This window comes from Crotalus tigris, unplaced genomic scaffold (assembly GCF_016545835.1).
Source record: "Crotalus tigris isolate CLP2741 ecotype Arizona unplaced genomic scaffold, ASM1654583v1 scf7180000017644.4837335, whole genome shotgun sequence".
Taxonomy (NCBI): Eukaryota; Metazoa; Chordata; class Lepidosauria; order Squamata; family Viperidae; genus Crotalus; species Crotalus tigris.
In genome coordinates, this window is record NW_024096536.1 from 2,705,602 (window position 1) to 2,728,503 (window position 22,902).

At 38.2% G+C, this 22,902-nt stretch overlaps 1 protein-coding gene across 1 annotated transcript; it reads left to right on the top strand.

Moving 5' to 3' along the window:
- Positions 1 to 46: 46 nt before the first annotated feature.
- CSDC2 (cold shock domain containing C2) lies at positions 47 to 21,175 on the top strand. Its single transcript, XM_039335567.1, has 4 exons — positions 47 to 182; positions 9,591 to 9,784; positions 16,456 to 16,578; positions 19,642 to 21,175. The coding sequence occupies exons 2-4, from the start codon at positions 9,609 to 9,611 to the stop codon at positions 19,802 to 19,804; spliced, it is 462 nt and encodes a 153-aa protein (XP_039191501.1). The 5' UTR covers positions 47 to 182; positions 9,591 to 9,608; the 3' UTR covers positions 19,805 to 21,175.
- Positions 21,176 to 22,902: the final 1,727 nt, after the last annotated feature.

The following is a 22,902-nucleotide window of genomic DNA, read 5'->3' on the forward strand; positions in this document are numbered from 1 at the left end:
ATGTCTCTTTAAAATCTGGAACACAAATCGCCATCCAAACCCCGCCCACCTTCCTCCACCTCCCACTATTCTGACGTCAGGAGGAAGGAGGGGAGGAAAACCATAATCAAAACGGGCGAGGAAGCGCAAAGGCGAAGCCCAGAAGTAAAGCGTTGTGTGAGAGAACCACTGCTCGGGCGAAGGTAATTGGTAGTTTCTCTGGGAAGGGAGGAAGGATGCTTTGCAAATTGCAGCTAGCCAGCTTTAGGAGGAAAACGGGAGCTGAATAAAGGGGGAAAGGCGGTACGTTGAGTGTGTGTGTGTGAGTGGGTGAGAGAGGGAGAGAGAGAGAGAGAGAGAAAAGACCCTCAGAGGCGCTGGAGCTGAATGCGTGGGATTCGTATTTATTACCATTGCGCTGGGACGAACAATTCCGCGTAAGGGATAACAGCCGAATGAGATTTCGGATGTGCTCAAAGGATCGCGTTGGATTTCCCCCCCCCCCCGCGCCGATTTGTCTGTGTGCGCGCTTGTGCACGTATTATGCCTTTGAACAGCCTGTTTGTCGCTTTTTCTTTGAAGCTAGAATCAGCTGGGACGCCTTTCTTGCCTCTTATTCCTAAGGAAAAGGACCCTCTGGCTCCAGAATAAAAGAGCCAGGAGGCATTTTCCCAATATGTAGTATTCACCTGGTATAGGGTATACAATTTGACAGGGGAACAAGCAGCAAGGGACCAGGATTTGAAGGCGGGGGGGGGGGGGGCGGAGGAAGTGATGCGAAAACCGTAATTGGAGGTTTGTTTGTTTGCCTTAGAAAAAACATAAAGGCGGCCTGTAGGATTTGTGAGATAATTCAGTCCCCCACCCCTTTTGCTCTTCATCGCTTCTCCCCTCACTTGCCTCCTAATGCCTGGTTTCCTAGTACTGAGGTTTCTGTATTCAGTTCATAAGGATGGCATTCATCTCTCCTTAGATTAAATAGTGGTTGCAAATGTGCCTGTTTAACTATGGCTCCTCCATAAGGGTGCGACTGATTGTTCTATGTAGGGGAGTGGTAGCCCTTCGAGAAAGCTCAGTTATTGGTGGGTGGGTTTTAAAAATTGTTTACTTTCAGAGATGCCTTTTGTATGAAGTTCCCTTTTTTGAAGGAGTGCTGAGTCCTGCTACAAATTTATAACATGGAAGTGAAAGTGATTTGTGTTTTCCTTTGCATGATCCTCTACCAGTCTGAGGAAAGGAATGAATAATTTAATCTGTAGCTGTTCGATGGCATTTATATAGTTTTGAACATTTAAAGAAGGAAGTACTGTATAAGTGAGGGACTATAAGTAATCAGTGACCCACAGCAAAATAAAAGTGTGACATTTAATCACATGTTTATGGCTGTTTTTTCTTTAAGGTTTATTACCATGTTTTATGGCAAGATTCTAGAACGGGCTGGAGATTAAGAGGAGAAATCTAACATATCTGAGGCACTATAGATTTGGAGAGGCTGTTTTGTGACATTAGTAAAATTATACAGGTGTGTGTGAGTGTATATCTGCATCTAAAATAGGCCACCAAAAGGATAACTGTTGCAGTAAAAATAAGATGTGTCATTTTTAAGATTTAACATAGCCTTATACTTCTGTGGACCAAAAGTAATTTTAGCTCAGTGTTTCTCAACCTTGACAATTTTAAGGCACATGGACTGCCTTAAAATTGCTGGCTGTGGAATTCTGGGAGTTGAAGTCCACGTGCCTTAAAATTGTCAAGGTTGAGAAACACTGTTTTAGCTGATAATGTATGGAACATTAACCGGAACTGGATTTATATTTCAGTCTTTTAATCAATTTGTTGTACCACTCTGCCTATAGTTTAAATTGTTGATCTGCTTGAAGAGGGATCTTGCTATTTTTAATCAAGGCAACATTATATGGCTAGATATAGTTGGGACCAAAAATCTGTTTTCTAATTCATTCCTGGCACTCTAAGATGAAGTGGGGGAAGGCTATATTTAAGTGTACATCTTTAATTGATGGAGCCATTTGGTAAAAGAGGATAGGTTTGCTTGCTAGCATTGCATGAATTAAAAATATTTTTATCTTCATAAAACTATCAATGTTTCTCTTTCTTTAAATATGTATATATAATAATTTCCTTAAAAAATGATCTAATAAAAGGGCTAGACGGTGGAAAACAATTACCACTTGGAAATCCAATTAAGAGTGACTACTTTTGCTTCTGGATGAAAGCTTCCATTTAGTATCATATCTACATACTTTTTGCATTGGAAGAACCAATGTATTTAATTAAACTTTTCTTTTTGGCAGTTTCCCCTTGGTATGACAATATTTAAGGTACATGGAAGAGTGATAGGATTTAAAAATGAAGCAACTGGTTTGTAGTATTAGTTATGGCTATGTGTGCACATGCACAAAAATGCTATTGAGGGATTTATTTTACCAGCTCAAATGGTGTCAGGTAAAGAGTTTGAGATTACAAGGATTTTCTCATTGTTGAAACAACACTTATTCATTATAATCCCTGCTCAATAGCTAATGTGATTTCACAAGATTTATTATAAGAAAAATAGAAAAAAACCTTATTAAATTAATATTGCCTATCCAAGCAATTCATCCTGATATAGTTTGACACCAGGATATTAGAATGAGAAGTTGATGGGCCATAATCTAACTTTGGTTTTAAATTGGAATGTGAATAAGGCAGGCACAGCAAATTGAATTCTGGTCTAAGCTGCATTTACTGATTGTGTTCTGTAAATTATGAATTCAAGTTTCTCAGTTGGTCTGGCATAAAATCCATATTTTTGGTATTGATATACAGCTAAAAATAAACCTGAATAATCCAAGTACAGGTAGTCCTCAACTTTCAACAATTTGTTTAGTGACTAAAGTTACAATGGCATTGAAAAAACTGACTGACTTGTCCTCATACTTATAACCATTGCTGCATCCCCATAGTCACATGATCAGAATTTGGGAGCTTAGCAACTAACATATATTTACATGGTTGCAGTATCCTGTGGTCATGGGTTCACCATTTGTAAGCTTCCCAGCTGGCTTCCAACAAACAAAGTTAATGAGGGAAGCCAGAATCACTTAATGACTATCTGATTCACTTTACAACTGCAGTGATATGCTTAACCATGGCAAAATTAATAAAATTCACTTAACAACCACTTGCTTAGACACAGAAATTCTGGTCCCAGTTATAGCTGTAATTTGATTACCTGTACATACATAGTGTCAAGTCCTCTTAGAGTTTTTGTATCATCTGTAACGCCTATATTAAATTTTTTGCAATTGGCTTTGATTTTTACAAAAGATTTCAAATGCACTTATTTTGTGTGCTATGCATTTTTACATATGAATTTTTAAAAAATGGTCTACATTATTACGCTCAGTCAGGCAATTGTTTTATTGTACATTTTTATATAAATGGGCAATTTCTTTTTACTACAGAGGAGTAACACAATACAATTAACCAAAGCAAGCTTATCTGGAACAGTGGTTAACTGTATTGACTTTCTTCTTTGTAGACATCCCGCTCTAAATTGTCATTCCTTTCTTAATTAAGGAAACTTGTTATTGGTCTCTCAAAAGAAGCTTTAAAAACACTAAAAACAGTTTATAGATGAGTCATCAAATATTCTCCAGAGGTACTGGACTTCAACTCTCATACTGTAAATGTCAGCTAGTATACAGCAAAAGTGAGAGCCAATATGATGTAATGGTTAAGGTACTAGGCTAGAAACCAGAGATTGTGAAATCTAGTCCTGCCTTAAGCACAAAGCATAAAGCCAGCTGGGTGATTTTAGACCAGTTATAGTACTCTCTTTTAGTTTAGAAAGAAGGCAATACAAACTTCTTTAGGAAAAAAAATGCCAAGAAAACTGCAGAGACTAGTTTAGGCAGTTGCCAGGAGTCAGCTCAAAGACACAAACATATCGCAAAAGATCATGCTGGTTGAGAATAAATTGTAATTTACTTAGCTTGATGATGCTCAGGACATTGCTACTTTGAAATTCATTCTGTTTTACCCATTGATGATCTCTGTGCTTCACAGAAATGAAATGCTTGGACTCATTAAATTGCATTGAAAAATAAGCTTAACATGATACAAGTGCTATCAATGTCATTCAATAAACTGTTGGAGGAATACTGAGATTACTATAATCTATTGTGTTCTTGGGAAACTTTTTGGCCTAAAATATAAATTCAGATGGCAATGGGCAACCATTGTTTTCTGTTAAATGGAGTAGAGTTAATGTTCATATGCTTATGTAGTCCCTAGCCCAGTGGTTCTCAACCTTTTTAATGCCGTGACCCCCAACTGGTCGTATGTCGAGGACTAAACCGATCGTAAGTCGAGGACTAAACTGGTCGTAAGTCGAGGACTAAACTGGTTGTAAGTCAAGGACTAAACCGGTCATAAGTCGAGGACTACCCAACCGGTCGTAAGTCGAGGACTTTCCTGCTCGGGAGTGCCGTGCATGCGTGGTGACGCCCCCTGCGCCGGCCGAGGCATACCTGGCAAGCGGCAGAGACGGAGCAGGCCAGTCACCGGCTGGGCCACCAGCTGGCCCAGCCCAAGGGAGGTAAGGCACCCGCCAGAAAAGGGGAAAAAAAATGGCGGACAGCCTTGCTTGGCGACCCCCGTGAAATGGTCGATCGACCCCAAATGGGGTCACGACCCATAGGTTGAGAACCACTGCCCAAAGCAATATCTTTCCATTCTTTCAAAATGGCTAACAAGCAGACCCAGGACTGCTTTCTGAAACTGGAGATAAAATGCTGCTTCTAACGTTGACTTGGGTCATATAATATATTTGGGTTTAACATTTTGGGTAAACCAGCTAATAGTTATAGTTAATATAGTACATTTTAAGTTACTATTGAAAACTTTGTTCTTCACTCAGTCCTTCCAACATAAGTAAATCTGAAGCATCTGTGTTTCATTTACATCTGGAAAAGTTTTCTTATAGTACTGCAATAACCAAAAGCAACAAATGCACAAATGGGGAAATCATAGCTGGTAGCACTATGTGATGGAAAGTAGGAATTTGAATAGTATTTTATTCTGTGTGCATATTGTCTTTTGGTGTCTGGTGGTAGATATTCCTATTTCAGGCCAAATAAGAAAAGGTAGTTTGTTTTCAGTTGCATTTCCTCAAGGTTAATTTGCCAGACCCCCAAATGAATGAAAGTTCTCACTCTTTGGTGTAGCTAATACCAGACAAGGTTCAGTTCTTGCTTCAGTGTCTGCTCAGCTGAGTGGGGCTATGCAGAAGGTTGAACAACAACACTGTAGAGCTGCTTGTTAAGGGTTCTTTCCCCACAAATACTTAAAATTTCACAACTGGGGAAATGGATTAGTTGTACATGATTAGAGAGATTATTTTCTTACCTTTATTTAAAGGATTAAATCACAATATATTGCAAATAAAATTATATTTAGTTGGTATATGTAGTATATTCAGTGGTGGGATTCAAATATGTGAACAACCAATTCTCTGTGTGGATGCCACTTCTGGAAGTCCATTCTGGGCCTGGGCAAAAAAAAAAATTAGCTACTGGTTCTGCCAAAGCGGTGCGAACGGGCTGAATCCCATCACTGAGTATATTTAATGCAATGGGTGAAGAGAGATCAATATCTCTATATCTGAGAGAGAGAGAGAGAGAGAATGGGAGTAATTGTTGGGTTTTTTCGCCTTGAAGAGAGCAAGGTACAGAGTATAGAGCATTGTAAAACAAAAAGGGAAGATGCAACCATCTTTCTTGTCCAAAGAACAATATTTCAGAAAAGTCTCTTGGCATGCTGCCTAAAGACATGGTTATTTTCATTGTAATGAACTCTTAGTTTTTACCTTAGTCCAGTGTTTCCAAACCTTGCCAAATTTAAGATGTGTGGAATTCTGGGAGCTGAAGTCTACATATCATAAAGTCACCAAGGTTGAGAAATACTGCTTTAGTGTGTTGTGTGAATCCATTAATTATTATTTGCATAGTATAGTTTATGGCTTAGTGTTATAGTAATTCTGTGACTCATTTCCCTTACTCTGCCAAGGGTTAATTTGGCTTGTTTTCCATGGTAGCTTTGGAGAGAGGCTTACTTTACACTCTGGTTTGTCTGAGATTTTCCCAGCTTTGCACTTAAGTCTTTATGCAAAGAATTTCTGAAAAGTAGAATGGCATAGCTTCACAAAAGACGAGTATGAGCCTAGCTGTCTGTCATGACTCACTCTCCTTTGTCTGGCAAAAGAACAAGTTGAAATGGTAGGATCTGCATCCTCACTTTATCTTGGAAGCCACTGAAACTCACCAGGGAAAATACACTCTTAATAGGACAAAGGACAAGTGTTTATCTACCTATAAAATAAAATCTTCTATTTTAAGATTTAATACTGTAAGCAGTGTTCAAGTAATCTAAAATTTGGGAGATGGTGCTGTATTTCCTTAGAAATAGTTTTCTTTTGGAATTGACCCAGTATTTTCTAGGGCTTGCTTCTGCCCCAGATGTATGCTATAAATGTTTCATGTGGGAAGGTAGGCTCTGCAGTTTACAAGGCTAAGGACTTCCAAAAAGCGTGTAATACTAGATTGCCTTAGGCTGATGTAGTCTGCCCTGGATCCAAGAATGACGAGTGGCACTCCTGCCCTTGCATTTATAGAAATAACTCACTGAGGATTTGACATTGACATACATTGTTTGCCATGTGATGCATAAATCTTTTAGTAGTAGCAAAATCAGATGTTTGCTATCACCAAACGGCTAGAAGATGATTGAATTACTGTTCCCTAAAAGTCATTCCCTCAATTTTTGGAGAATCTTGCAAAACATTTATAATAATAATAATAATAATAGTAAAGTTGGAAGGGACCTTGGAGGTCATCTAGTCCAACCCCCTGCTCGGGCAGGAAACCCTACACCATTTCGGACAAATGACTGTCCAGTCTCTTCTTAAAAACTTCCAGTGTTGGAGCATTTACTGCTTCTGGAGGCAAGCTGTTCCACTGATTATTGTTTAACTGTCAGGAAGTTTCTCCTTAGTTCTAGGTTGCTTCTCTCCTTGATTAGTTTCCACCCGTTGCTTCTTGTCCTGCCTTCAGGTGCTTTGGAGAATAGCTTAATTCCCTCTTCTTTATGGCAGCCCCTGAGATATTGGAATACTGCTATCATGTCCCCCCTTGTCCTTCTCTTCGTTAAACTAGACATACCCAATTCTAGCAACCGTTCCTTATATGTTTTAGCCTCCAGTCCCCTAATCATCTTTGTTGCTCTTCTCTGTACTCTTTCTAGAGTCTCAACATCTTTTTTACATCGTGGTGACCAAAACTGGATGCAGTATTCCAAGTGTGGCCTTACCAAGGCATTGTAAAGTGGTATTAATACTTCACGTGATCTTGATTCTATCCCTCTGTTAATGCAGCCTAGCACTGTGTTGGCCTTTTTGGCAGCTGCAGCACACTGCTGGCTCATATTTAAGTGATTGTCTACTAGGACTCCGAGGTCCCTCTCACAGTTACTACTATTGAGCATGGTGCCACCTATGCTGTACTTGTGCATTTGGTTTTTCTTGCCTAAATGTAGAACCTTGCTTTTTTCACCATTGAATTTCATTTTGTTAGTTAGTGCCCAGTGTTCAAGTCTGTCCAGATCCTTCTGTATCTGAAGCCTGTCTTCTGGAGTGTTGGCTATTCCTGCCAGCTTGGTGTCGTCTGCAAATTTGATGAGTTCCCCATCTATCCCTTCATCCAAGTCATTGATGAAGATGTTGAAGAGTACTGGGCCCAGAACAGAGCCCTGGGGCACCCCACTACACACTTCCCTCCATATAGATGCAGTTCCATTGAGGACCACTCGCTGAGTACGGCCGGTCAGCCAGCTACGGATCCATCTGGTGGTGGTTCTGTCTACCCCACATTTTTCTATCTTGTCAAGTAGTAGGTTGTGATCTACTTTATCAAATGCCTTACTGAAGTCCAAGTAAATTATGTCCACAGCATTCCTCTGATCCACTAATTTTGTCACTTGGTCAAAGAATGCAATAAGATTTGTCTGGCATGATCTATTTTTGACAAACCCATGTTGGCTTTTAGTAATGACTTTGTTTGCCTCTAGGTTTTCGTTGATTCGTTGTTTGATTATCTTTTCCAGGATCTTCCCAGGTATTGAGGTCAGGCTGATAGGTCTGTAATTTCCTGGATCCATTTTTTTTCCTTTTTTGAGGATGGGAACTACATCAGCTCTTTTCCAGTCCTCTGGTAGTTCCCCTGTGTTCCAGGATCTTTGAAAAATATGTCTGAGTTTGTCTTTTAGGGCAGGGGTCCCCAACCCCCGGTCCATGGACCATTACCGGGCTGAGGCATGCCAGCAACCAGTCCACACAAATAAGCAAAGCACCATCGGTGGGATGCAGGCAGCACACAAAACCACACACCCTCCGGTCCGCGGAAAAACTTCTTTCCACAGAACTGGTCCCTGGTGCCCAAAAAGTTGGGACCTCTGTTTTAGGTTACTTTGTGATTTGTTTAATGAAGATTGTTGAATAAGTCACCACTCGCTACTTTCACACATCACACTGAATCATATGCAAATATGGCTGAGTTCATACAACAAGCAGCCCAAACAAACCAACCAAATCATGGCTTTGCATGATGCACTTATGTAGTTTCCAGACATCAGACTGTGAATGGTGAGGATGAAGATGATTGCTAGATATGAAAGTAAAAATAATTTAAAAGAACTCATTACTTTTAATTACTGTGGCTTAGAATGCAAAGTAAAGATATGCCTAATTGGGAAGGAGAGGGTTTAGGATATAAGAGCAACCAGGTTAGGGTGAAGGTGTGCTAAGTAATTGAGAGTCAAGCTGCATATAAGTTTAATAAATTATGGCTGATAGTACAGTCAGCCAGATGTTTAGACTGGATTTGGCATTTTTGTCCACCAACTGAGTCTTTCCCAAGACCTGGGATAGGCAGATGTTGTTTGATAGCATTAAAAGATGTGTTTCCAAGTAAAGTTGCCTTTTGTAGCTAACTAATAGTGGTTTTATCAATGCCAGTGGTGTTCAAGTGGTACAGTAGATGTTTTAGAATTGCACCCAAGGTGCCTATTATCATTATTATTACAGTATGATTATTCCCTGACAACAGAGGGGGGAAGATGGAGAAGGGAACTTTAGGTGCTATTGGAACAGTCTTCCCCAGCCTGTTGTCTTTCAGGTGTTTTGGGTCTGGAATTCCTAGAATTTGTATCCAACATTAAATGAGAAATATTGTAAACACATATTGTATAGCTCCCTAGTGTTCTCACAGCCTGGTTCATTCCTTACTGTTTTAGAGTGATTCTTCCTTTGTACAATTAATACGGTAATGATGAATGATAATAAATCAAATGTGTGTGTGTGTGTGTGTGTGTGTGTATACACACAAGGAATTATTTCAGAAATTACATTAATGTTGTTGTAGCTTCTTATAAAAATTACCATGCTCTTTAAAAAAATTCCTTACTCCTTTGCCTGTGTCTTGCACTGCAAATCAATCTTAAAAGCTCAGCATTGCTGCTCATTTAATTTTCCACTGACACCAATTCTCTCATTCCAGGAGACAGACCCTCCCACCATGTCATCTGACCAGACCTCTCAATCTACAGTACCACCTCTCCATTCTCCAAAATCACCCGTGTGGCCTATTTTCCCATTCAACAGAGAGGGAAGCCGGATTTGTGAGAGGGGAAGTCATCTTTTTCGGGACTTACCCAGCCCTCTTCCCACAAAAAGAACGAGGACTTACTCTGCGTAAGTATTCCAAATTGACCAGAAGTATGTATTTTTACCTTAGAATTTGATGACATGGAGCCTATTAGCTGAGGCCGGAAAAAGTGAGGAATTGCAGTCATGTCTGCAAGTATCTCTGTCCTTGTTCCCAGGTGAATGTAGTTCTGATCCATTTCTCCCTGATTCTCTACACATTATGATCCTAGAGAAAGAGTTGAACGTTGCAATGCTTGCAATTCTGCTTTTTTGATAACTTTGATTATTCAGTTCCCCACACAATGACAATACCAAATTGCACCCATATTTCACAAAAGTTATCATAAGAGCCAGGTCATAGCCCTGTTTAATTCATGATTTTGTTTTATACAATTGCCATTTCAGTGTATTTACTCCTGGAAGTTCACATACGGGAGCAGGTAATACATGAGAAATCAGACTACTATATTCTCTTAGAGAAGGAAATGGCAACCCACTTCAATATTCTTCCAAGAAAACCAAATGGATATTCCCAATCAGGACAATACTGGAAGCTGAATGCCTCAGGTTAGAAGGTATCATATACAGTAAGCTATTGGGGAAGAATAGAGGGCAAGTAGTAGCAATATTGGTGCTGCTGCTGTAGATTAAGGTTGAAAGAATATCCAGTCACTTAGATGTCCAGAGATACAATGCAAGTTTGATACTATTGTTACATAGATCATTAGTATGTGGACCATCAGAACCATAAATCAAGATAAACTTGATGTTGTCAATAATGAATATTAACATTGTGGGAATCAACAAACTGAAATGTACTGGAATAGATCACTTTACATCAGAGGAATATTAGACTGAATGTGGATGAGAAATCACAGAAGTGGGGTAGCCATTATTATTTATATCAAAGTCAATATTGTGGTGATCCAATACCACAGGTGGTAGAGGAAATAGAAGTTGAATAGTTCTGTGATAATGTACAGTGCTTTATTAATGTAACATCCTCCCAAATGTCATTCTTTTTATAGGTGATTGCAGGGCTAAAACTGAAATAACATCTGGAATAACGTAAAAGTTGGCTTCAGTATAGAAAGGAAGCAGGAGACAAACTAAAAGCTGCTGAGGCAATTTAACATTTATAACAATTTCCTTCTTTTAGTCTAAAAGATATTATATTAATTTGTAATCTAAAACAGTGTTTCCCAAACTTGACAATTTTAAGGCATGAGGACTTCAACTCCCAGAATTCCACAGCCAGCGTTGCTGGCTGTGGAATTTTGGGAGTTGAAGTCCTCATGCCTTAAAATTGTCAAGTTTGGGAAACACTGATCTAAAAGATGGCGTTACATATAACTGAATCAGACTGAAAATATATGCTGTGATTTCAGCCAGCAGAAACTGATGTGACTGCACCTCAGTTCATGAATCCTTCATAAATTGCAGTTTAAATTAAAGAAAAAAAAACATTCATCAAACGAATAGCATACAATTTCAGCAGCTCTCAGATTATACAATGATGATAAATATTTTATGCAGTAGATATGATAAATGAAAATTCTGAACTGATGTTTGTAACGTGCTATAACATTTGTAAAGCTAGAATAAAATAGAAATATCCTGATATGCAGAAAGAACAAAAGAAGGTAAAACAACTGTCTGTAATATATTGAAAGTAGTTGAAATGAATGGAAAACAAGAGACAAGAGAAATGTATTTGGCCAACTAAACATAAAGTTCTAGAGAAGAGCAAGAAGGGACAAGAGTTTTTTTTGGGATAGCATATTTAGATATAACAATCAAAAGAAAAAAATAAGAGATTTGTTTAAGGAGATCTTTGAAATTAAGGAAAGCTATTACACAAAGGTAGACTCCATAAAAGACAATAAACACAAAGATGTATTGGTGAAAAATATGATATGAGTAAATGGAATATCTGTCTAATTGAAAAAAAAAAAAGATGATACAGCCTGAAGAGGTGACTTAGTTAAATGGGTTCTAGAAAAGATTGCTAACCAAATGTAAAGTTACTGTCACATGATGTCCTTGCTTAATGGTCCGCATAGTCATGTTTAATTTCAGCAACTGAGACTACCAGAATTGCTATTGCTAAGTGACACAGTCACGGGAAATTCCATTTCACAACTGTGTCATTTATCTGTTGTAAGCCAATTGCTGTTGTAAGCCAAGGACCACCTATACCATTAACAGTTTGTAATCGGTAGGAGCCAAGGTACTGAATTAGATCAATTAAAGAAACTTTTTAATTTTAATTTCCAGTACAATAATAAAAGCAAATATAAAGAGAAAAAAATACAAAGAGAAAAAAAGTACAAAGAATGAAAAAGAAAACTAGAACAAAAAGAGGAAAGAAGTAGAATCAAAAGAAAAGAAATATGTAAAGAAGTGACTTCCAGTCTTCATCACAAATAAAAAAAAAAGATAACTCATCATGCCCTGTAAGCTTAGATATCTCTTTTTCCCCCAGCCTATCCCTTCTATGTGGAAAACTATAAACCATCAACTTTTCAGTGCTGATATTAGGAAAATATCTGTAAAGAGTTACCAGAGCTTTACAAAAACATGTCTTATTTTAATATTGATCACACAAATTAAAGGTATATTCCTTTTTTTTACTTCTAACAATCTCAATTTTAATTCATTTAGATGTCTTTCTTTTTCCCATTGCAGAGGCTTCTTTGAGACTTTAGCACAGGGTTCTCCAACCCCCAGGCCATGCAAGTGGCAGGCAAGAGCAAGTGCGCAGTGCTCCATTTATGCAAGTGCCGGGTATGAGCGCTTGCCCCTTGGACAAATGGAGCTGCTTGCGCATATATGTATGCTTGCCTGCTGCTTGCGCGGAGCCATCCCTTCTCCCTTCCCATCACTGCCGCCACCAGTCTGCAAGGCCAGATCTGCTTTAGCAGATCTTTTTTGTAAAGTCAGAAAAGTCCTTATTCAGGTTAACCGAAGGCTTTGAAGATTAGTTTTACTTTTGGGGTTACCTGTTGACTGCTGGTTTTTTTTATAGCAAATGGTAGGTCAATCTGAAAGATAAATTTCCACATCAGGGACATATTTTTGAGGATTGTAAAATAGTAATAAATATAGATAGGAAAGTTATAATTATTTTACTTATTATGTAAGGAGAAAAGAATATATCAGGTATTTTTTCTGTATTTTTCAGCATTCAACCAGGGTTAAGATTTCATATTTAATGTCAGTGTGAATTATTCATCATTTTTTTTGTGCACATTTTTTTAATTTTTATTGTTAATGTTAGTTTGATGGTTGTTTTTTCTTTTCTTCATTTTATATTTTAATATTAGCAATAAGACAAAAAATGTGAGAAGGAAAGACCCTATCTAGGTCATCATTTTACTTATCTATTATATTTTCTTTTTGATTTTCAAAACCTTAACCAGCTTCTTTTCTGAATCCAGTAAAATGTTCTCAACACTTGTCTCTTCTCTGTTTTGTAATTCACATTTTTTCTTGTCATTTGTTGTTTTCAGTTTGAATGATTCATCTGTTTTATAATCCACACTTTTTAAAAATTCAGTTTTTCTGATTCCATTATTTTTGCAGCAGCAAAATTTGCTTCACAAATGCCTTCATTAGTCCATCCATACTCTATCCATAAAAGCAGACATTGATATTGTGGCTACTAATTTCTGCCCATTCCCCATTCTTTCAAGATCTCTTTTGGAGAGAAATAAGCAGTGGAGTACCACAAGGCTCCATCTTAGGCCCAGTACTCTTCAATATCTTCATCAATGACTTAGATGAGGGAATAGAAGGGGAACTCATCAAATTTTCAGATGACACTAAACTGACAGGAATAGCCAACACCCCAGAAGACAAGCCCAGGATTCAAAAAGATCTTGACAAACTTGAACAATGGGCCCCATCCAACAAAATGAGTTTTAATTTGGAGAAAAGCAAAGTTTTACATTAGGCAGGAAAAATCAAAAAACCAAAAATATAAGTACAGATTAGGTGAGACCTGGCTCAAAAACAGTAACTGTGAAAGGGACCTTGGAGTCCTAGTGGACAATCACTTGAGTATGAGCCAGCAATGTGCAGCAGCAGCCAAAAAAGCTAATATACAATCAAGATCACACAAAGTATTAGTACCGCTTTATAAAACCCTAGTGAGACCACACCTGGAATACAGCAACCAATTTTGGTCACCATACTATGAAAAAGATGTTGAGATCTTGGAAAAAGTTCAGAGAAGAGCAACTAAGATGATCAAAGGCCTGGAGACTAAAACATATAAAGAACAGCTGCAAGACTTGGGTTTGGCTAGTCTAAACAAAAAAAAGAAATAATGGTGACATGATAGCAGTATTCCAGTATTTGAGAGGCTGCCACCAAGAAGAGGGGGTCACGTTATTCACCAAAGCACCAAAGGGCAGGTAAAGAAACAGTGGTTGGAAACTGATCAGAGAAGCAACCAGGAATTAAGGAGAAAGTTCCTAACAGTGAGGACAATTAACCAGTGGAACAGCTTGCCTTCAGAAATCATGGGTACTCCAGGTTTTTAAGAAGAGGCTAGACCAAGGGTAGGTATGACTCATGGACTTCAACTCCCAGAATTCCTGAGTCAGCTATGCTGAGTCAGGAATTCTGGGAGTTGAAGTCCATGAATCAGCTATGCTGAGTCAGGAATTCTGGGAGTTGAAGTCCATGAGTCATAAAAGAGCCGAGGTTGCCTACCCCTGGGCTAGACGGTCACTTGTCTGAGATGATATAGGTTCTCCTGCTTGAGCAGGGGGCTAGACTAGAAAACCTCCAAGGTCCCTTCCAGCTCTGTTCTGTTCTATTAATATTTTTATTGTTACAATATTTTTGTGTCATTTTGTAAATCCCAATCCTAAAGGCAAGGGACTTTTTCTTTTTTGCCTGGACATTAGTCCCCTCTAGTGTCTAATTTAAATTATAAGATCTCTTATCTGTGTTATGGCTTGTATTCAAAATAATTCTGGTTCTCACCAAAAGCTATTTATTTTATATAATTAAAAACAAAAAGAAAACAGAAATGAAGAAAATTGGATGCCTTTGAATTGTGGTGCTTGAAGCAATGGTTAGAATACTTTGGTCTGCAAGAGGAACACATTATTCAATAGTAGAAGTAAAAAATGAATTACTCAATATTAATAATGAATGAAGCTTTCATTTTGGACACAGAATGTGAAAGCATCCATCACTGGATAAATCCTAATGCCTGGAAAAATCAAAGACAATTGAAAAAGAAACCTAAATACTAATATTGAAGATACAAACATTAAAAGAATTCAAAGTAGTAGCTGGCAACACATAATCTTGGTGTAGCCTGCTCTATTGGCAGCATTTCCTGGTTGGCTAACTGGTTGGAGGCTCTCCCCTGGAATTAGGACAAGAAAGAGCCCTGGAAAGGGTGGCTGGGAGATGTAGTACACAGCAGGGGAAAAGGACAAAATGGAGGAGCTGAGGAAAAAAAAGGACCGAGAGGGAGAGAAAAGAATAAATCTGCTACGAGGAAAAGAGGCTGCACTTCTTCAAAAGGAGAGAAAGATTGCCACCCCAAGGAAGAGAGGACAAGTATATCTTGGCCTAGAGCAGGGGTAGGCAACCTTGGCTCTTTTATGACTTGTGCAACTCCCAGAATTCCTGAGCCAGCCATGCTGAGGGGAAAGAGAGAGTTTCCAAGCTGAGCCATGCTGACTCAGGAATTCTGGGGGTTGAAGTCCATGAGTCATAAAAGAACCAAGTTGCCTACCCCTGGCCTAGAGATTGGATCCTGGCTGCCACAAGAGGGAGGCTCCTTAGGCCTCTGTCTGGGCCCACAGAGGACATGTTTTTAAGGCAACAGGATTGGTGAGGGAACATTTGGCCAAAAAGGACAGTCTCTGGAACTTTTTTAGTTAAGCAACATTGTCCACCGCAAGGTTTAATATTTTATATTATTGTGTTATTTTAACTTGATTTTTATCTTAACTTTGGTCTGCAATTAATTTTAATTAAAGTCAGTAACTCCAAGTATATTGGTGTGCCTGGGCTATGTCAGGCTGGTCACCTGGGAAAAGGATAGGAGGGCCTGATTGCCAATGGCCCTTTTGGGGGAAGCACTACACTGGCAAAATGATGTCCATCAGCTCATGAAAAATACAAAATAATAATGACAATAGTGAATCCTGGAGAATCTAATTTAGACAGAAATATTGCATTGTTGAAATAGTATAAACAGACTGAGATGTGAATCTCCAGATGTTGAATTCCAGACACATTTCCCATGAGCTATAGCCATCATGGCCAATGGTGAAAGGTAGTAATAGCTTAAACTGCATAAAAGCTGGAAGATTCAATATCAGAAGTAGATAAATAAAAAATCTAAGGTAACATGTTAGCTGGTCTTATGAGAGGTATATCAAAGATGTTTTTCAATGTTTCCTATTATAGCACAATTACTCTTTGTTTATATTTTACCCACTTTAAGCATCCTCATGAAGAAGCAGGACTGCATATTGTTAATGAAGGTAATACTTCATAAGCAAGAATGGAGGCTTTAAGAAGAGATTGGACAACCATTTGTCTGAAATAGTATAGGCTTTCCTACTTGAGCTGGTGGTTGGACTTGAAGATCCCCAAAGTCCCTTTCAACTTTGTTATTCTGAATACTAGAGTAGCTCAGATTGATTTTCATTTTTCTTTTTTTTCTCCTCTCTTTTTCCTAGGACGGCTCGTGCCTCTGCTGGTCCCATCTACAAAGGTGTATGTAAGCAGTTTTCACGCTCCCAGGGCCATGGTTTCATCATCCCAGAGAATGGCACAGAAGATATATTTGTGCATGTTTCTGAGTGAGTTCTATGGGGAATGGAACATTGATGTCTTTAGTGGCTTATGTGTTTGTAAGTCAGGATCCCTATTTTCTCTCTGCATCCCAACTTCCATTATTGACATTATTGTATTCTTATGCACTACATGTTCTTTCACATATGGATACTTACAGAAAAAAAGATGAACCTGCTTTCTATTCTTCCTGCTTTTCTATATACTCTAATACAATAATCACTTATATACATCTGTGTTGCAGTCTTTCCATTTCAATTTCTATAAGGTATTACTATTCTCCAGAAACTTTCTTTTGAGTCAGTTATGGCAGGATAAAGGTCTACAAGCACATGTGTACATATTTGTGGTGTGCAGAGCAGTCAATTTGTCCCCTTATTTTGAGACTTTGTAAAGTAGCTCAATCACTGCATTGGTAAAGAATGCCAGTCGTAGAGCTATTCAGGTGATCCAATGCCCGTCTAGTGGAATAGACTCCCCAAATGAAAAAAAAAAAGGATGCAAGGATCAGTGCAAGGATCATGATCCCATTGCAAATGGTCCCATCAACATTCTCTATCAATCAACTTGGGGAGATGTATGATTGGTTCTGAAGGCACTTTCACAGCAGGTGAATGAGTGGCACCTAGAGGTGTGGAAAAACAATATTCTGACCAAAACTTATGTAAACCAGATCAAATTGAAAGTACATTTCAGAAAAAAGCCACATGATTAATAATGTGAATATAGAATATAGACATTCTTAAATTTTCTATATCAGCCAGGTACATAAAGGGAATAGCTGAATTATTAATGCTTTCTTTCAGAAAGGAGCAGAGGTTTCTTGTGATGCCTCAGGAAGATGGGGACCCTCCGTCCATAAATGGGCCAGTTCATGACAATGAACCACATTATGTTCCAGAAGACTGTGGTTCTTCAAATTTGCCTTAGTAGAGATGAGGAAGAAGCCCTTGTGCCATCTCCTAAAATGCCCAGACATCATCTCTTCCAGCCTCACTGATTACTTGGAATCAGAAGGCTGCAACTTTGTGTTTGAAAAATGAATGGGAATATCTCCTGCATTCTAGTTTTCTAGACGCCATAGTGGAAACCATTTTGGCTTATACTGTAGACCAGGGGTAGGCAACCCAAAACACTTAAAGAGCCACTTGGACCTGTTTCCCACCAAAAACAAAACACTGGGAGCCGCAAAACCATTTTGATATCTAAAATGAAGATAACACTGCATATATCCTTTTTTACCTTTATTATAAGTGTGTGTGTGTTTGTGTGTGTGTGTGTATGTATGTGTGTGTGTGTATATATATATATATATGTATATGTATATGTATGTATGTATACACACACACACACACAGGTAAAAAAAGGATATATGCAGTGTTATCTTCATTTTAGATGTCAAAAGGGTCTCTCTCTCTCTCTCTCTCTCTCCCTCTCTATCTGCCCTTGGTCTGCCACTCCTCTTCCCCCGCTCTCTTTCTTTCTCTCTCTCTCTTTCCTCTCTCTCTCTCTCTCTCTCTCTCTCTTTCTCCCCCCCCCCTCTCCTATCTGCTGCTGACCTGACAAGCTTCAGGCTGTTGTCCAACAAGATCAGGGGTAAGCAACCTCGTCTCTTTTATGACTCATGGACTTCAACTCCCAGAATTCATGAGTCAGCCTAGCTGGGCTAGCTAGCTCTCTCCTGCCCTTCCTGCTTCCTGCAGAGACGCAGCAAAGGGAGGAGCTCCGCCCAGTAAGCTTTTCAGCTCCTCGGAGAACACTGTGAGTGCACTCTCTTTTTTACACACACACACACACACACACACATAAAAAAAAAACACAGAGAGAGAGAGAGAGAGAAGCAGGGAAGCGCAATTCCTCTCTCTGTCTCTGTCTCTCTCTGCAAAGGCAGAGGAGGCTGGGAGCCGCAGGTTGCCGACCTGTGCTGTAGACCTATCATTTATTTGGTATGCCCTTAAACAATAATACAAATGAGTCTTGTGGCATCTGGAAGATTGAGGTTCTTATAAAAGGTCTTGAAAAAAAAAGACTTAGCAGCTAATATAGTACATAGGCAGCTGATGTTGATGAGGAACATCTCTGTGTGGTCTCTTATATATACTGCTTCTGCAGAGCTGCAAGATTTCTCATTGATCATTCACCATTTTCTTTTATCAGTTTTTTGAACTCTAATAATTGCTCCCTTTGGACTCATCAAATCCCATTAACCTCATCTTAACCAGAAAGACTGCCTTTCTGATAGTCTTAGCTTCAGTTAGGTGGGTTGGGGAACTAGGTCCTTTTCTGAAACAGGGAAATCTATGTGTATTCCATCAAGACAAGGTGATACTAAGAGCAGAGCCCTGCTCCATATCCCAAGTCCCAAGAACACAAAGAAATCATCCTTTCCCATTCTACTGAAAGGAGATAAATTCAGAGTCAGTTCAAGAGACTAAAAGTCAAATGATTAAGTATTGTCCTGTGTTTGCTAACGCATATATTGTTCTTTCATTTTTGAGAGTCCATGTTAGCATCAAGAAATTTTTTGTTGATTACAATGAATTATTAACAAAGAAATTGAATTACACTCAGGTCAGTTAGTATATTCAGAAATCAGTGTACATAATTGAAAATAGAACAGGAAGAAATCTTGCTATAATTTTCTAACTGAAGGAAGTTGAATTAACTATTTTCTCTTATCATCTTTGGCTGGCTAAAAGGTGCTTCATAGTAAATGCAGTAGAAAATGTTATTAAAAATAAATTTGGGCTAATATTTCAAACCCTAACATTTTAATTCTATGATGGCAGAATTCTTCCTAAATTAGAGTGCTACAAAATGCATTGTGTTTGGAGGAATGTAATTCACATCCTGTTATGATGTTAAATTTTATACAGTTTTCTTTGATAGTTCTATATGTTAGGTTTTTTTAGCAATTGCTTATTTAGATACTGATGCATTGAAGCTTCCTAAAGGGAATGCAGTTGTTTTAAAATTTGTTATGCCTTGTCTGACAGTTTAATTGCATCAATTTCTTTCTCGATATTTTTATTCAGAGCTCTGAAATACTCTTTCCTCTTTTTCTTTTTCAGCATTGAGGGGGAATATGTCCCGGTAGAAGGAGATGAGGTCACATATAAAATCTGTCCCATCCCACCAAAGAATCAGAAGTTCCAGGCTGTGGAGGTGGTGCTCACTCATTTAGCACCACATACAAAACATGAAACATGGTCAGGCCAAATAATTGGCTCTTAAACTACTTCTTGAGCCTGCAGGAAGTGGAGTTGAATGATATGGTGGGTGGTGGAACTACTGGAGCAATGAAAGAACCAGGCTGGCAATTTTTGTTTGCTGTGTGACATGTTTGCAATTTTATCTTGTCTTTTCTAAGATCTAATCTTAGTTTGTAAATGTGTTTTTTTGTTATAGAAGGGCAAGCAAGAAGTGGAAAAGTGTTGCTGGATAGATTTACACTTAAGTCATGAATTCCTGACTGTACCCAATAGGACAAAAGTAATCTACTGTCAAAGTAGTATATATTGGCCACACTGATGTTTACCTGGTTCTATTCTAAATAAATTAGAAATGAAATTGGCTATTATCCTATCCCTTTAACAAAATTTTCCCTTCCATCTTCAGCAGAGGCTGTTGCATTGTCATTAAGCATCTTTCTCAGGCAGAACTGGCATTTAGTGAGATAGTATTTTTCAGGGCACAATTCTGTATGGTCCGAACATGGTGAAGCTGTCATTCTTCCAGAGTTTTCTAAATCACCTGCAGGGATGTTTGAAGTTTTTTTGGGGTGTGTGTGTTGTATTTCTTTACATGTATAATCATATGCAAAGAAAGAGCCTATAGGCTTGCTCCTGCATTTGGATTGCACTTCTCTACATTTCTATTTATCTTTGGCTGGGTTTGAGATCAATGGCATGGTTACCACTGTTGCGTATATAATTATAGTTATAGCTTCAAGTCTTCTTTCAAAAACACTTCATGCATAGTGTCTGAAGTAATTATGCAGTAATCCAATAGAATATAACACTAAGGGAGGAGCATTTCTAAAGACAAATTAATAACTCACTGTGAAGTTTTGTTCAAATATGTGTAAAATGGGTGGAGGTATTTTTTTGGTCTTATAAAAGATGATATTACCAAAATCAGGATCTTCTGTTTATTGTTATGCAAGGGAGTCAGTAAAATTTTGCAGGTTGTTGAAGAAGAAACTTTTCTAAATGTATTAATCTCAAACTGACTTTTTTTCCATATGCACCACAGTGGTTTGTCCCAGTTAGCCTGAACTGTAGCAGCATCTTGCTTCCAGACTGTTGTGATATACATTCATATTATACTTAACCAATAACTTTTCTTATTTTTTCTCTTAATTATAAACTAAATTGCATCTGTTTTTTAAAAGGGTAACAAAATATAATATAGGAATGGTAATACATGATCTTCCATTAATTGCAATTAAAAGTATGTATCCAAGGGTATTCTAGAATTCAGCCTCTACTGAAATGTGTTATTTTGCTGACATTGTACTTTCCATATACAGTGTTAAGTATTGCCCATGATTGCATTTGTGTCTACTAAAAATAATACATAATAATAAAATCCCCTGCAGATGAAGCTTTCTTTGTTAGAAGATTATATTATTATTAACATTCAAAAGGGACTAGAATGGTCTTCTTAAAATAGTGTCTCCGATGTTACTGGGAGCTGCAATTCCAACTCATTTGGTCTATATTGTGCTAGGAAAAACTGAAATAAAATCACCAGGAAGCATCTGTTTTATCCTCTTATATTATGAATGATAGTTTCTGGCCATGAAGATCTGCTTGAAGAATAGCATCTTTATTACGCTTTCACAGATGTAGGTTTCAGTATTATCTGCATGTAATTGCACTTCTGAATATTTTTCACAACACATTTGCTCAGAATGGATGTTTAGGCTAATTCTCCCATTCTCCCTTCTGTTCAAACTTCAACATTTTAATGATTATCCTCTGTGTGAATAGACATTGAGGATTATGTGCAGAAGAGATAAAGAAATGTTCAGCAGAGGTAAGATTAATGGGTAGTATTAAATAATGGTATCCAGTAGTATTGTCCTTCAGTTGTTCCAATTCTATTCAGTCTTTTCCCCAACATCTTAATTCCTCAGGATATACAGGGTCTTGTTTAAAAGCACAATATTGATTTAGTGGATTAAGAAGAATTTCCCAGGATACCATGTACATGCTCACAACTTGCATGGAATTGTCAGGCAGTCTGAACTGTATCGTCTGCTGAGTTGAAAGCATATGGGCAGTGCCACACTGAAGTTGCATGATCTTGGAGAGAAAAGATGTACATGGCTAGTAAGTTTTTATATTAATGCATGGAAGCAAGCACTATATTTCTAGGAATTAGTGAGTTTGTTTAAATAAATGTAGTAAGAATGTGAGAGCTGAGGATTTAGTGAGGCTTTCTTGAATGAGATGAGGAAGTCTGAAAGTAGAGCTATAGCATAATGGTACTGCAGTATGCTGGTGTCTATAAAAGATATGCTTTTTGCATTTGGGATGTATTTCCAGTGTCCTTAATGAGGTGGTATGTGTGTGTGAATGTCTGTCCAGCATACCTTTACTGTTTCTATTTGTGGGATTTCAGCCCCTTTGATCTTTTACAAACTTGCACTTAGGTGTGAGGTGAGACGGAGGGTTCAGGATAGGCTGTTGTTCTGTAGAAATAGACATTTGACAACAGCCTGATCTTCATATTTAGTTTTCAAGGGGGACATCCCACACAGATAGTTTAGTCCTACAGTATACTGCCAACCTAGAATCATGAGAAATTTTATGCAAGGTGGCCAGAAGGAGTTGAGTTCCTCTCTATTTATATTTCAACCCGAAAAGATTAAAAAGAAAGCCCTCAATGCTATAAGGATTTGGGGACTTCCAAATAATACCAGAACTAGCTTTAAGGATGCCACTCTTAATACAGTGTTTTTCAAACTTAGCAACTCTAACTTGAAATTCATATCCCAAATATACATAGCCAGTCTGGGGAATTCTGGGAGCTGAAGTCCATATAATAAAGTTGCCAAGTTTGAAGAACATTGCTATAACATAATCTTTCTCAACTTAGTTCTCTTCTGATTTGCTAGGACTACAACTGAAAAGCCACATTGTGTGGAAATTCTGGGATCTGCCATTTCAATACACTTGGAATGGTGTATATATGAAAGGCTTTCATGCAATTCTTTCTTGGATGGATGTTACACTACGGCCAAGTTTTTAAAATATTCCCCCATAAACCCAATGTGGGTAGAATTGGAGTAGAGCTTTAAGAAATGTTCTAGCCTAGTTCTCCCT